This window comes from Danio aesculapii, chromosome 22 (assembly GCF_903798145.1).
Source record: "Danio aesculapii chromosome 22, fDanAes4.1, whole genome shotgun sequence".
In the NCBI taxonomy this organism is placed as follows: Eukaryota; Metazoa; Chordata; class Actinopteri; order Cypriniformes; family Danionidae; genus Danio; species Danio aesculapii.
The window spans coordinates 2,124,946-2,140,286 of NC_079456.1; the positions used below are offsets into that span (position 1 = coordinate 2,124,946).

The 15,341-nt window shown below is 37.1% G+C and overlaps 1 protein-coding gene across 1 annotated transcript; it reads left to right on the top strand.

Annotated features, from left to right (window-relative positions):
• Nucleotides 1–777: 777 nt before the first annotated feature.
• Nucleotides 778–13,664, top strand: LOC130215666 (gastrula zinc finger protein XlCGF26.1). Its single transcript, XM_056447508.1, is given in 4 exon segments — nucleotides 778–883; nucleotides 1,974–2,342; nucleotides 4,083–4,805; nucleotides 12,898–13,664. Coding segments are annotated over 4 exon segments (1,914 nt in total). The 5' UTR covers nucleotides 778–828.
• The last annotated feature ends 1,677 nt before the right edge of the window (nucleotides 13,665–15,341 follow it).

Consider the following 15,341-nt stretch of genomic DNA (forward strand, 5'->3'; position numbering starts at 1 on the left):
TTTCTCCGTTGCTCCCGCCTCGTCGTGATGACGTCTGCACTGACGCGTTCACTCAGCGTCGAGTCTTCAGAGCTGAGGTGAGTCGTTGACGCTTTTTCTCGTGTTTACACAACAATAAAACACACTTTACAGTTTATTAAAGCGACAATCTGCGACTAGTTTCTGCATTGAGTTCACCTCTATCTGTATGTCTGCTGACCAAAACAATACAGCAGGCAGAGAGCAGCTCTGAGAGGACAATATGAGTGAATGTGTTTGTGTTTTAGTCTGTTAACATTAGTTTGAGTCTTTCCATATTTGTTATATCGCAAAGTATGATCTGTGATGGGAATTAATAGGAATCAACTGCAGGATATTATGAATGCTGACGCTGAAAATGTTAAATTAATAGTTTATTAATGATTAGTGATTTCTTAGTTTGTGTAAATATCACATATGTGTAATGCTAATAATCTAATCATTTAATTAATTGGTATAAATACCTTTCAGTAAAACTAGATATTGATATATATGCATTTATGTATTGTTTTTTTAAATAGTATTTATCCTTTAAAACCTCAATGATCTACTGCTGATCCTGAATGGCTGTTTAATGAGTGTTTATATTCGGAGGCTCATCAATATTATCAGAGCTGCTGAAATCCTCTTTACTTTATATCAATAGTTTAGTTCAGTTTTTACTAATAAAACCTAAAAGATATAACATCGTAGTGTGTTTTTTTTTTCCTCATTCAGTGTAAATGAATCAGATTTCTCTGTTTCTTCTCTTGAAGCTCTGCCACCATCAGTGAAAGACAAAGACAGAGTTTATTGAAGGACAGTGAGAAGATGAGTGATCCAGAACCCTGCAGAATCAAACAGGAAGAGACTGAAGAACTAATAGGTTTGTGTTTATTCATTACTCTTCAATAATGAAGCTGGAGAACAGTGAGGTTATTAATCTTTAAGCACTTAATCAGTTTTTCCCCATTACCTGTTATTTTATATTAACTTTGTTAAATTTAATTATTCAGTGAACAGCAAATGCTCTGATAAACTGCTATGAAACACTTTAGGCTCTGTGAGAGAGTTTGTGGGACAAATTAATTTCCACATCTGACCACAAGATGAACAAGTATCTAAACAATTACATTTTGAAGCAGCATTTGTAGAAATGCCAGAAACCATAATACTTTATTACTGATAGACAGCTCACTGAGTGTTCAATAACTACAACAGGGTCTGACCAAGAGTTTAATATTTAATCTAAGGGGATTTGGCAACCAACCAAACACAAACAAAATGGCATCACTTCAGTGCTCCAATTCACTCACTTAATTAATTCACTCTATCAGGTGGAGTATATTAATGTAGGGAATATTGAAGTATATAGGGGTGATTTCAGATATAGTCAGTTTAAACGCTTTGTGAAGCGATGATCATTGTAGCCAATCACAGATGTATCTCTTGAGCTCCTGAACACAACGGCAAATCAGCCTTTTTAGAACGTGCTCAGTAGTGGAAAATGTTAGCTTGTAGGTTTAATATAGTCAATACTAAGCCGAGTTAATTGTCCCTACAGCTGTAGTGGTAAATACTATGGTAATTCTGCATTGTTTCTAAGATTTCACAAATGGATTGAGATTCTCTTTAATTTTTTATAAGCCTAGATTTTGACAGTAGATGGTGCTGTACTCAGTATTCCTCCAAATTCGTACACCACTTGAATATACAGTCAAATTTTCATGATTAAGAGCGCTTATGTGTTTGGCTAAGATGTGCAAGTTGTCATGTTTTTGCATCTCAGCTTTTATACCACAAGTGTAATGTAAACATGACTCTTTCTAATTTTATTAATGACATAAACCTAGCCTTGAGCATTGTCTGCTTTAACAAGATATCCCAGATCAGCATCTATCATAAAAAACTAGCTTAGCGCTTTCTGTTGTTAAAAACTAGCCACTAAAAATGTAACGTATTTACTTAATTTTCAGATGTGGTAGTGAAGGAGGAGATTGAGGCACTGAGTGAAGACGAGGAGAAACATCATGTCAAAAGTGAAACTGAAACTCACTCAAATACAGAACATAGTTTTATAATGAATCAAACAGCTGGAAAAGGTTGCACCTGCACGCCGTGTGGAAAGACTTTCAGCCGCAAATACGATCTCAAGCGTCACATGAGGATCCACACTGGAGAGGAACCTTACAAGTGTTCCCGCTGCGACCAAATATTCAGTAAGTCTGGACAACTGAGAGCACACAAGAAGATTCACAATGGGGAGAAACCGTTTCACTGCATTGCTTGTGGGAGGAGTTTCACATATTTGTCTTCTCTGCGTTTACACACCAAAAATTATCATGGTAAGTAAATATAAAGTTCCACCCTTCCAGATTATATTATTTAGTATAATTAAAGAGTAATTAATGACAGAAAGTCATATCTTGATATTTGTGGGAGGAATATATATATACACGATACGATACGATATACATCCGGTATTGTCCCATAAATAGTTCCTTGAGAGCCAAAACCTTTATTAAAACTTTATTAAACAGTTTTTGAGCAAAATATAATTCAAACACAGGGGTTTCCCTCCCTGTTATCATTATAATTATCATTCTTATATTGTTATATGTTGAAAGAATAGCTAACAGTGAAATGTTTGTTAGGTAAATGCATGTCTTTTTTGATAAGTTTTAATAATTGTTTAAACCACCAACCATTTGTTCACTATAGGCTCACACAAATCAAATCACGTCTTCCAGTTAAGGCTCTAAAATGAATAAATCAATTAAACAGAAAGAATAAATAAATAAATAAATACAATGATTAGAATCTAATCAGTATTGAAGTCAGTATGCAATAACAGGCCAGAACACAGAGCTAAATGTGTTATAACGTAAATGTAAAGAAGAGACCGTGGTGTATTAAATACTGAACATTATAATCAGTGAATATGAGGTGGTTTCACTTTCAAAATGCGATATAAATATGTCCCATTTTGGTGTTATTTCTGGATATGTTTTGAGCATAACGTGCATTAAACCAATCTCATCTCACATTCCCTTTAAGAGTCAGTTGCGTCATATCATATTGCTATTTACATGCTGGACTTTGTAAGTGTAAAAACTGAAGACTTCACTAGCAAGAAAACAGTTAAACAGAGCATCTGCAGTGCGAGGATAAAGAACGAGCCTCCTCCATTCAGCATCTTTACTTTCATTTTACTTTTACTCTTTACTTTCATGGAGAAAGGAAACAGTGGAAACTCACTCCACTGAACACATCCATTAGCCTACATGTTTAATTTCGTTTGTTAAGCTCAAAGATTACTTTCAAAACTATTTCTAAATTCAGTTCTAATCTCCAGCAAAGGAATAAATGAACAATAATAATGAAGTATGGTCAAAACACTGAGTTATATCCAAACACACGTCCTGTTCTGATGCCCTCATATAGTGATGCAGACGTCTCCAAAACCCCACAGTGAACAGATCTAAACTTGTTTTTATCAAAACAAATATAAATCTGCATATAATCAATAATACTGCTAATAATAACATTATACAGATGCAGATCGTCATGAATAAACTGAAAAAGAGGTGAAGAAGGCATGCAGGCGGTGGTTTTAATATTTATTTACAAAGTAATATTTCTTGTATCATTTTAATCCTTTAATTGTTTTCATCTGTAAAGATATTTGTGTAATGCTGTACATCCTGTGTGTATTCAGCAGTGTGTAAGTGTTTGAACCTACTTTAGAGCAGCTTTTAGTTGGTCAATGGTGTAGTTTATCTCAGTTCCTCAAAATAGCAACGCTCCAACAACTTAACTCACCTCCTTTATAGACCAGCACACGAGTCTTCAAAGTGGCTCAAATGGATTTGCTATTTCAACAACGCGGCACAAAACATGAAAATTAAAGTTGCACTGGTCTCAAAATGCCAACAGATTGCACCAAACACGTCTTTTTGTTTTATCAACACTTACAAAATGTTGCTAAAGATTTGCACGTCTGAAAACACACCTATAGAATAATCATTTGCATCCTTCGCAGTTCTCCCTCAAACTGTATCTTTCTGTCTTTACTTGATTTTCAGACCTGAGTGAAGACATGAAGATCTACTTTAATGTTCATTCAAAGACGAAGCCTTTTTTATGCTCTTTGTGTGGAAAGAGTTTCAATCGCCCGCACTGTTTAAGAAAACATCAGATGACACACACTGGAGAGAAACCGTACAAGTGTTCACACTGCGACAAGAGATTCAGTCAGTCAGGAAACCTGAAAACACATGAGAGTTTTCACACTGGAGTGAAACCGTACACATGCACTCAGTGTGGGAAGAGTTTCACACACTCATCAGATTTTAATCGACACATGATGATCCACACCGGGGAGAAGCCACACGAATGTGATCAGTGCGATAAAGCATTTTTGAGGGCCTCAGACCTGAGGATCCATCGTAGAGTTCATACAAAGGAGAAGCCGTATTCATGCTCTGAGTGTGGAAAGAGATTTACATGGCAGTCAAGTTTAAGGAAACATGAGAAGATCCACACTGGTGTGAGAGAGTTTGAGTGCTTTGAGTGTGAGAAGAGTTTTATTACAGCTGGAGAATTGAAACGGCACCAGAGGATTCACACCGGAGAGAAACCGTACACATGTACTGAGTGTGGGAAGAAGTTCACAAAATTATCATATCTTTTTAACCACATGAAGATCCACTCTGGAGAGAAACCTCACAAGTGTTCACACTGCGACAAGGCCTTCGTTCAGTTACAAAGCCTGAAAGCACATGAGAGGATTCACACTGAAGAGAAAACTCAAATGTGATCAATGCAGCAAAACACGTTTGAGTCCAGCAGAGCTGCAGAAACATCTAAGAGTTCATACAAAGGAAAAGGCTTGTGCACACCAGGACATTTTTTTGCATTCACACATAAGTGATTTTCACTGATGGAACTTCTTGATGTTTGATGGCACTTAATGAACTTAGAAGTCATGAAAGAAACCATTGAATCCTATAGACTGATTTCACATGACCACCATTTTAAACAGCGAAATCGAGGCTGTGGTGGGAAAAAACCCGGAAGTATCGCCTGAGTCACACAGGAATGTCGTAGCTGGCTGTATATCTTATAAGTGAAGAGAAAGTGATTCAAATTTATACTTTCACCGCCTTCTGAGTGACTCAAATGTCCGTTCTGAATGAATAGTGAAAATAAAAATGGATATCGGACCTCATTTCAGCTAAATGGCACTAGTTAGCTAACGTTTTCTTTCCCAGACACATTTTAGATGCCATTCATCAAACTCAAGTTAATGAACTGATTCTTTCACTACATTAGACTTGTCACAATACAAAATTTCGGTACTGAAATAAAAAACATCCATTCCCCGTTAACATTTAAGCGCTGTTGATGGCGTTCTTAAACACCGCTGATTGGCCATTGTGTTCACGTGCTCAACAGAAATGATTGTGATTGGCCGTGAAGGTCATCAGTTTACAGCACTTCACCGATGTTAACCGAGCGCAAACACAGACGAGCGATCTGCTGATGAATTGACTGGTTTTCACGGCTTTAAAACACTCCAATGTCCATGTATCTGCGTTTGCACTCGGTGAAGAGCGGTAAACTGATTACCTTCATGGCCAATCACAGTCATTTCTGTTGATCACTGGTGAATACTATGGCTAATCAGTAGTGTTTATGAGCGCGCTCAGCGGCGCTTAAATGTTAGCGGGAAATGGACGTTTGTAAAACTTCAGTACCAGGATAACGCTTACAGACAACACAGGAGTGAGCTACAGAGGACTGCATTGTTTTATCACTCACCGGGTTACATAGGCTGAAGCAGGGAAGCATCCCAACGGTGTTTACCTGCTGCCATGAACTGAAGCCTAGGAGGACACTTAAACGTATTACTCTGAAAGAGATTGGGATGTTGTTTGAGGCCTAATATGCTTTTAATTGTTTAAATTAAACTGAACTGGATGATATTAAAGTGATGAGTACACAATATCTGTATTTGGAAATCACGGCAACAGCTGGGGGTTTATAGTCCACAGCATGTTGTTGCAATGTTTACAGTGCTGATCCTATACTTCCGGGCCCACCGCAGCCTCGCTTTCGTGTTTTAAATTGGCGGCCGCGTGATATAAGTGTATTTGATCTGCAGTTACTCTTTATAGTAACTCCCTCCTGCATTTTTTTGTCACTGTTGAGCATATCATACAACTCGTATGCTGCGTCCCAATTCACATACCTATACTACGCTCTAAAAGTATGTACTTTTTTAGTAAAGGAAAACCATACTTTAGAGTGTGTAACAGAAGAGTATGCAAGCTTTGGAGGACATACTACTTCCTCATTAACAGATCATTATGTTGCTTAGTTATGAGCCCTGTCAATCATCCACATTTCTGTCATATTTAATTCCCTACCTTATTAGAGAAGCAGCAGCAGGTTAATCTCCCATTCACGAGTCTGTCATGCAGAGAAATCTCCTCAGGTGTTTGGATAATTCTGCATTCAGATGTTAATGTCCAAACACGTCTTTTTATAAGTTCAGTATTGTTGTTGCAGATGAAATCTAACACAGACAATGCGATTTAAATATGTTCCAGTTGGCTACATATTAATTAATTCAATTCAATTCAATTCCCCTTTATTTGCATAGCGCTTATACAATGTAGATTGTGTCAAAGCAGCTTCACATAAAAGGTCACAGTAAATAGGAACAGTGTAGTTCAGTTTGTAGTGTTTAAGTTCAGTTCAGTTTAGCTCAGTTCAGTGTGGTTTAATAATCACTACTGAGAGTCCAAACACTGAAGAGCAAATCCAACGATGCGCAGCTCTATAGATCCCAAACCATGCAAGCTAGTGGCGACAGTCATACAAACATCTTTCCAGAAGCCTCTCTACTTGACGGTTGATCTTGCGCGTCCATCATGTTTGTAGTTTTACACTTTTCACCTGCGTTTATAGTTCTAATCGAAATTACATCCAACACGCAATGCACAGTGGGCAATATCAGCGGTTAGAGTATGGACGCTTCTACACTTAAAGTTTTTACCTGAAATAGTAAATCGTCTGGAAATCTTTGGCATATTCTTTTCGAAATACTATGGTTTGGACAGATAGTATGTAAATTAGGACTCAGCATTTGTGTTCAGACACCATTGACACCATCTTCTTCTTTATTGGTATTAGTAATGTGTGTTCGTCTAGACCATTTTATCTTTGAGCGCCATTGAGTGGTGTTTACTGTAACTTCATCAGCTCTTTGGTGGACCAATTCAATGGTGCATCAAACCAAAGAACCAAGGGATCTTTTTTAATGACTCTTTTACACCTGCTTTTTTGCACATTGGTGCCCTTTGTTTTGTCTTGAAGCGTTGGCACTGGCACAGAACAAAATCTCTGTATTCAGAAAGATTTGATAGTTAAAGTTGTGTATGTTAATGATTTTCAATCATTTGTAAATACTGCTAATTATGAACTGTAAATTCACATTTAGCATAATCTCTGCCTATAAATTAGCTAAATTTCCACTTATTTGGGTTATAACTTTCGGTTCAAACCTACATCCTTTGCCCCACATTCTCACCTCAGTTAAGGTTTATCTGTACGTTCAATTCCATTTATTACTCACTCCAGTCATCTGAGACCTGAGAGTTTAAGATGCACAAAAAAAAATCCAAAGGCACTCGAAATGTAAATAAGGAAGTTAAAAAGCCTGCATTACTATTGGGCCTATTGGGCATCAGTGCACATTATCACATTATTTTTTCTAAACAATAGCCAAAGGTGACATGGTGGCTCAGTGGTTAGAACTGTCACCTCACAGCAAGAAGGTTGCTGGTTTGAGTCCCGGTTGGACCAGTTGGTGTTTCTGTGTGGAGTTTGCATGTTCTCCTCGTGTTGGCATGGGTTTCCTCTGGGTGCTCCGGTTGTCCCCACAGTCCAAAACGCTCTGAAATTCCTGCTCCCCGTCAAGGACACCTGTTGGACTATACAGGCTTACGCACACACATACACAGATACACAGCACGACACTTCCTGGCCCCAATCCAATGCCTTCGTATGCTTTCACCCACTGGAGGAGGTGGGCGGGTCTGCGACCAGCGCCTCCATGGCTGCAGGACCTGATGGCTGCCCACCCTTACCGGACTATATCCACACCCCCTGTTCCCATCCCCTTTGGCAATGTTATGTCTTGTCGGTGTGTTTTTGTGCTAGATTGCTGGGGCTTTTTCTTATCCCTGATCTCACATTGCTCTAACTTAAGAGCAAGGTGAGAGGGACTTTTTTTTTGCCTCTCATTCCTGATTGTATTTTATTTCCTGTTCCACCTCCTGTGACCTGTCTTCCCTGGAGTTGTGATGTCTGTGCACGGTCGGGGGGTTCCATTTACCTGCATTTCGTTGCCTTGTACTTGTACATGTGTGATGACAATAAATTGAATCTAATCTAATCTAAATCATATGCGCTATAGGGGAATTAATGAACTTAATTGGACGTAGTGTGTGTGTTTGTGAATGAGTGTGTATGGGTGTTTCCCATGCAGCTGGAAGGGCATCCGCTGCATAAAACATATGCTGGATAAGTTAGTGGTTCATTCCGCCGTGGCGACCGTTGATAAATAAGGGACTAAGCCGAAGGAAAATGACAGTAGCCATGTTAAAATTGCCTTTTAACTTTTCACCTACATTTCGAGTGCCTTGGACTTTTGTTGTGTATTTATTTATGAGTCCTGCATCCAAAGATCACAGACACATCAATTTCCTCTGAAGCACTTTTAGTTAGATTACAAAATGTAGATATTTAGCTGAAATGCACTTTTAAATTTCACTTTATTCAGGAGCCATGCGCACACACTGACAGGTAAAGATGTTTTCTGTAGTCTTTGTCCTGAGGGATCGAGATGCACTGGCTAATGTTTGTGTGCCAACATGACTGACCAATGGTGTCGTGGCAAACATTTTTGTTCTCCAAACTTTATCACAAACTATTCATTATATATATATATATATATATATATATATATATATATATATATATATATATATATATATATATATATATATATATATATTATTAAATTCATTCAGCAACTCTTGTTCATTACTGTATTATGACGACGGTTTCTGAGAGTCGCCTCCTGTTGTTACAAATAATAATACAACCGCAAGCGGGTTAAAAATAAAATCCTCTACAGTCAGCTGTGGAGCCATGTAAAAGTATGAACCAGACTTTAAAGTGAAGGAAAATCTGGGTATATACCTAGGCACAGTCAAATATTAAGTAATCAGTATATGGGAATGGTCATACTGTGAGCCTCATACACCATTGTTTCCTTATTCTTATGTAAATCCAGTGAGTTTAAAAACAGGCCAATCGGAACACAATGCAGACTGTTACGTTGCGCTCATGGGGATATTCATTGGCATGTACTTGACATTTACATGTACTTTAGGTTCTACGTCCGCCGGACGATCAGCCGCATCATCAGGAAATCAGCAGCCAAAACACAGACTGATATGTTGCATGTGGGATCATTAATATTCACGCCCCAGGCTGCACTTACTATCTTTATGAGACTCTTATTTTGAAAATGGTAGACACAGCAAAAATGCCAACCGCACCAGATTGTTTTCTACGCGTTGCATTGTGTGTCCACAAGGCAACTGTTCACATGTGTCAGAACGCAGAATGCAGGATATACGGATTATACATTTATTCAGCTCCACTCTGAACAGGGTTAATGTATGTTTAATTGTATGGTTTCCTAATATATTGTGTTTATCGTGGACACACGTAGGCTGTTGAGTATAACATAGTATAAATGCACGTTTACGTATCAGTCGCTCAGCTGTTAATGTCATTTTTCTGAAGGGAAATAACAGATATACACTCTATTAAATGTCTTCTGTTTATGCAGAGGTTAATATTAAATCCTGGTTGTGTTTTCATTTACATTATAGCATTAAAATACAACACAATATATCTCTGTCCGTCTCTTTGCATGCGTTTAATTGTAATTTAGCCTAAATTTTGTACACAACACAACTTGCAAAATAGGTTATCCTGATGGGGTTATATTTCGGACAGTTTATCCAGGATGTACCGCTGGATTGTGTCTCACTATAGTTGTTAAAGGTGATATTTAATTAATCTTGATCCCTATCTAACGACTCTTCGGTCTTTTGAATCTATCAGGTAACGTGTCACAGCGTCAGTACACTTCTTCAATCTTTCGCTTTCACTCTTGTACTTAGTCATTTTAGTGAAAACCTTAGATTCTGTTGATTGTGCAGCTTTTTTACCAACCAAGTTTGTGGACGCCATTATAACAACACAGATCACTCTGCCTATTCATGCCAGAGTCCTGCGGAAAGTGATTGACAGGTGGTCATTTGTGTGTAGCTTACCTTTATTTATTTATGATTTGGTTATGGGTAAAGCAAAGACAATGCAGGTCAGGTAGTTGAAACGGTAGGCTACAAATAATTCATTCGCTATGAATTAATTATTCATTCATAATTAATTAATTCATCGCCATCTACGACAATGATGCGATCGTCCATCACGATGTTTCACATTATGCATCGTAAGATGCCAAATTTGTTGACATTGCCCAACCCTAGTGTGTGATCACTATGCATCAGAGCAGAGCTCATTAATATTCACAACTATTCCAGATATGGTCGATATGGAGCTTTGATTCTGGATTTTTTATTTTTTATTGGAGTAATAAATGAGCATATAAAACCGATTCTGTATATTTTTTAAAACTTGAGATGCATAGATTAATTTAATTTGTTAAATAAATGCAGTTTATGACACCTTTAAAGAGAAGGAAAATTATAAAGTTATGCAAAAACATAAAGTTAATGATGTTTGCAGAAAGCAAAAGCTGTATCTCTTGACGTTTTAGGAGATTTACTTATCCTGGCTCCACACATTTTAAGGTGCCCAAAAGAAGACGTAAAGGAGGGCGTATGGTCACCCAATGTAATTGCGTTATTATTGTAGGCCTGTATCATTTTTCTTCATGATTTAACACAATTATGCAAACTATAAAAATACAATGCTTGTTTGTTATATATACTGCTGGTTCTTGTGTAGATTCATCACCTGTAATTGTTATCTTTTCTTTAAGAATGTTTTAAACATGTACATATTGAAGCCTGCCTGTTCAGTAAAATGAAGCGCTACACTTGATTTATACTTGTTTTTTTTCCATGATACATTTGTTGTTTTTAGTTTGTTATTTTATGTAATTTTATTTTTAACGTTTTGGTTTAGTTCTAAAAATGTTGTTTATGTTTATCGATGGTATGTGTTTTTAACAACTTTAGTAGATAAAACAATATTTCACCTCACACACGATTGAGATTAAGATATTTTTTGCCCACGTTATCGATTGTTTTGGCTTGTCAGCAGTATTTTATTTGAGGCGTTTTTGCCGATCTTCCGTTGGTCCCGCCTTCCCGTGATGACGTCTGCGATGACGCGTTCATTCAGCGTCGAGATTTCTGCGGTAAGTCTATCATACTTTTTTCGTGCTTACAACACAGTTTGTTATTTACTCTTATAATCTGCGACTAGTTTCTGCATTGAGTTGACCTCTATCTGTGTGTCTGCTGACCAAAACAATACAGCAGGCAGAGAGCAGCTCTGAGAGGAAGATATGAGCTCAGCGTTGTGTTTACCTGTGTAGTTTTTACAGGTTTTTGTTCATTACATTGTAAAGTATGATCTGTAAAGAGAGATACTCTACAGCGGCAATTATAGTAACTTTGATGCAAAACACCTTAAATAAATAGTTTTAGGTGCTCTTTATGTTTTAAAGGCTTTTTATGATTTACCAGTTTGTGTTCATAGCACATAGGCTACATGCTAACCATCGAAATACTTGATTGAAATGAATACTTAATGTTTAGACTAGATATTGATATAAATGTGATTACAATGGTACAAAAGTATGTTTGTCCTGCAAATGGTCAGTATAAAATTAGCTGATCCTGAATGGCTGTTTTTAATCTGAGGCTCATCCATATTATCAGAGCTGCTTAAATCCCCTTTATTTTATATCAAATGTTCCTGTTTTTACTTCAATCATCATACTGATGTTATCAGAGCTACATATTGACACTTTAAATTAATTGATGTCAGCTGAATTTAATCACATGTTGTGTCACCTACAAGATATAATGACATTTTGTTTGGTTAATCAGTGTAAATGAATCAGATTTTTCTGTTTATTATCCTGAAGCTCTGCCGCCATCAGTGAAAGACAAAGACAGAGTTTATTGAAGGACAGTGAGAAGATGAGTGATCCAGAACCCTGCAGAATTAAACAGGAAGAGACTGAAGAACTAATAGGTTTGTGTTTATTCATTACTCTTCAATTATGAGGCTAGACAACAGTCAGCTTGTTAATCTTTAAGCACTTCATCAGTTTTAGTAATGTCTCATATCTGTCTTTTCATTTATCTTAACAATATTTTGTGTTTAAGAATATGGCATACTGTTTCCCAGTACTGGGTTGCAGCCGGAAGGGCATCCGCTGCGTAAAACATATGGTGGAATAGTTGGCGGTTCATTCCACTGTGGCGACTCCTGATAAATCAGAGACTAAACTGAAGGAGAATGAATGAAAAGTGATGGAGATGTCTGTATATATAACTGAAGTGTACTTAATAATTTGAGGTCTTTAAATGATTTAATGGCTGGAAGTAGTTTAAATTATGGAAGGACTAGTAGACTATTTATCACGTTGGAATAAAGGGTCTACAAAATAACCACAAAATCTTGAGTTTTCAATTTCAAACCTCCTCCTTTTTGTTTTTATTCAATTTTCAGAGCTGAATGAAGTCCACCTCAATGTTCACACGAAGATGAAGCGTTTTATATGCTCTCTGTGTGGGAAGAGTTTCAGTCGTCAAAACGTTTTAAAAATCCATCAGAGGATCCACACTGGAGAGAAACCGTACAAGTGTTTACACTGCGGCAAATCATTCAATCAGCTACAACCCCTGAAAGCACATGAGAGGATTCACACTGGAGAGAAACCGTACACATGTACTCAGTGCGGGAAGAGTTTCAGACAATCATCAAACCTTTATCAGCACATGCTGACTCACACTGGAGAGAAAACACACAGATGTGATCAATGCGGGAAAGCATTTATAAGGCCCTCAGCGCTGAGGATCCATCTTGGAGTTCATACAAAGGAGAAACCGTATTCATGTTCTGAGTGTGGAAAGAGCTATACAGTGCAGTCGCATCTCAGAGTACATCAGAAGATCCACACTGGTGTCAGAGAGTTTGTGTGCTTTGAGTGTGGGAAGAGTTTTATTAGATCAGGAGGTTTGAAACAGCATCAGAGGATCCACACTGGGGAGAAACCTTACAAGTGTTCACACTGCGACAAGAGTTTCAGTCTTCTACAAAAACTGAAAATACACCAGAGTATTCACACTGAAGAGAAACCTTACAAGTGTTCACACTGCAACAAGACGTTCAGTCTTCTACAAAAACTGAAAATACACCAGTGGACTCACACCGGAGAGAAACCATACACATGTACTCAGTGTGGGAGGAGCTTCACAAAATTATCATATGTTAATAAACACATGAAGATCCACACTGGAGTTTAGCCCTACAAGTGATCACACTGCGACACGGGATTCAGTCTGTTATAAAACCTGAAAGAACATGATCCACACTGGACACTTTAACACAATTAAAATACCTAAACTAACAACTTTTTCAAACTAACTTTGGTGTCGAAAACGTGCGGCTTCATCCCCCCTAACCCTGAGATAAGTGCGTTTAAACTGCTCTGCTAGTAATTTCTCGATTGGCAAACACTAGGGGTCACCAAACTTGTTCTTGGAGGGCCGGTGTCCTGGAGAGTTCAACTCCAACCATGATCAAACACACCTGAACAAGCTAATCGAGGTCTTAAGGTCTTGACACAGTAAAATGTTCGCATGTGTTTTTTTTCGTAATCATAAGCAAAAAATTCATCACGTAAACAAACCTTGCACACTGAGTACAATGCGTACTCTGTTAAAGTAGTTGGGTTAAAAATACCCAACATATAACCTAACTATAGGTTATTGTAGCACCTTCCCAACTATGAGTTATTTTAACCCAATGTATTGGGTTATATAATTTAACCCAGTATGTTGGGTTATTTTGATTAAATGTTATTTTTTTCATTCTGGTATTGCTATTACTAGAACTACTTTTATTTTTATAATTATGACTGTTTAAATAAATAACATACAGTATTTAAAAGTATTGAAAATAATTTTTTCCGTTACATTTTAGTTCCAGACACTTTTGTTAAAAAAAATCAAGAATCACAAACAATGAAGAAATAGAACAAAGTACAAACAGTTCAAAAACTGTGCAAGCAGAAAATCATGAGCAGAATATGGAGCTCCGTGTGCTGTAGAAACTGTCCAGCAGCTGCAGCAGGCTTCACTCAGTGTCCGCAACGTACAATACATTTTAACCACATCCAAACACTTCTAAAAGATGGTCTTGGATGGTAAATGGAAATAAAAACATGACACCGAGAGGTAATTTGATTAAAAAAATAACAACAATATTATTGCGTTATAGCTTAAATCAACTTTATAACGCAAAAACAACATTACACACGTTAATACAGCTGTTTTGTGTCAGTGAAATCAGTTGAAATTAAAATTTTAACCCAACTGGTTGAGCTATTAAATAAAAAACTAAATAAAGGTTATAAATAACCCAACAAAGCACCAAATATGTAACTCAACTATAGTTGAGTTATCAACAATATAATCTAATAAAGGTTAAAAAATAACCTAACAAAGCACTAAATATGTTTAACTCAACCATTGGGTTAAACAAATAACTCAATGTTTTTTTAGAGTGTATTAATCAATCCATTACATGAAAACGCAAAACATTTTGGAGTCAGTTTAAGCAGTGATACGTTCTCCTCTCTCTCTCTTCTCCAATGTAGAAGCGAAGAGGAATATAGGCTGAATATTGTGTTCATCCGATAGAGAGGAAGGAGAGTTTTCCTAAATGAGACGGTGAAAGTAAACATTACCTTGAAAATCTTTAAACGGGCATAAACATTGGTGTTTATTTGCTGAAATTTGAATTAAAATCTGTTTTATTTGTTTTGTGAAACGTATATGTGTAAGGTTGTTGTGCGTGTATACATATTAAAAAGAGGGAACACAATAAATCATTGTATGAATGCTGTAATGTGTAATTTTTCCGTTAAAACGCGTAGAGGTCATGTGACCATCAGGAGGACAGCAGCATCTCATTCCTCACAGGACGCGTTA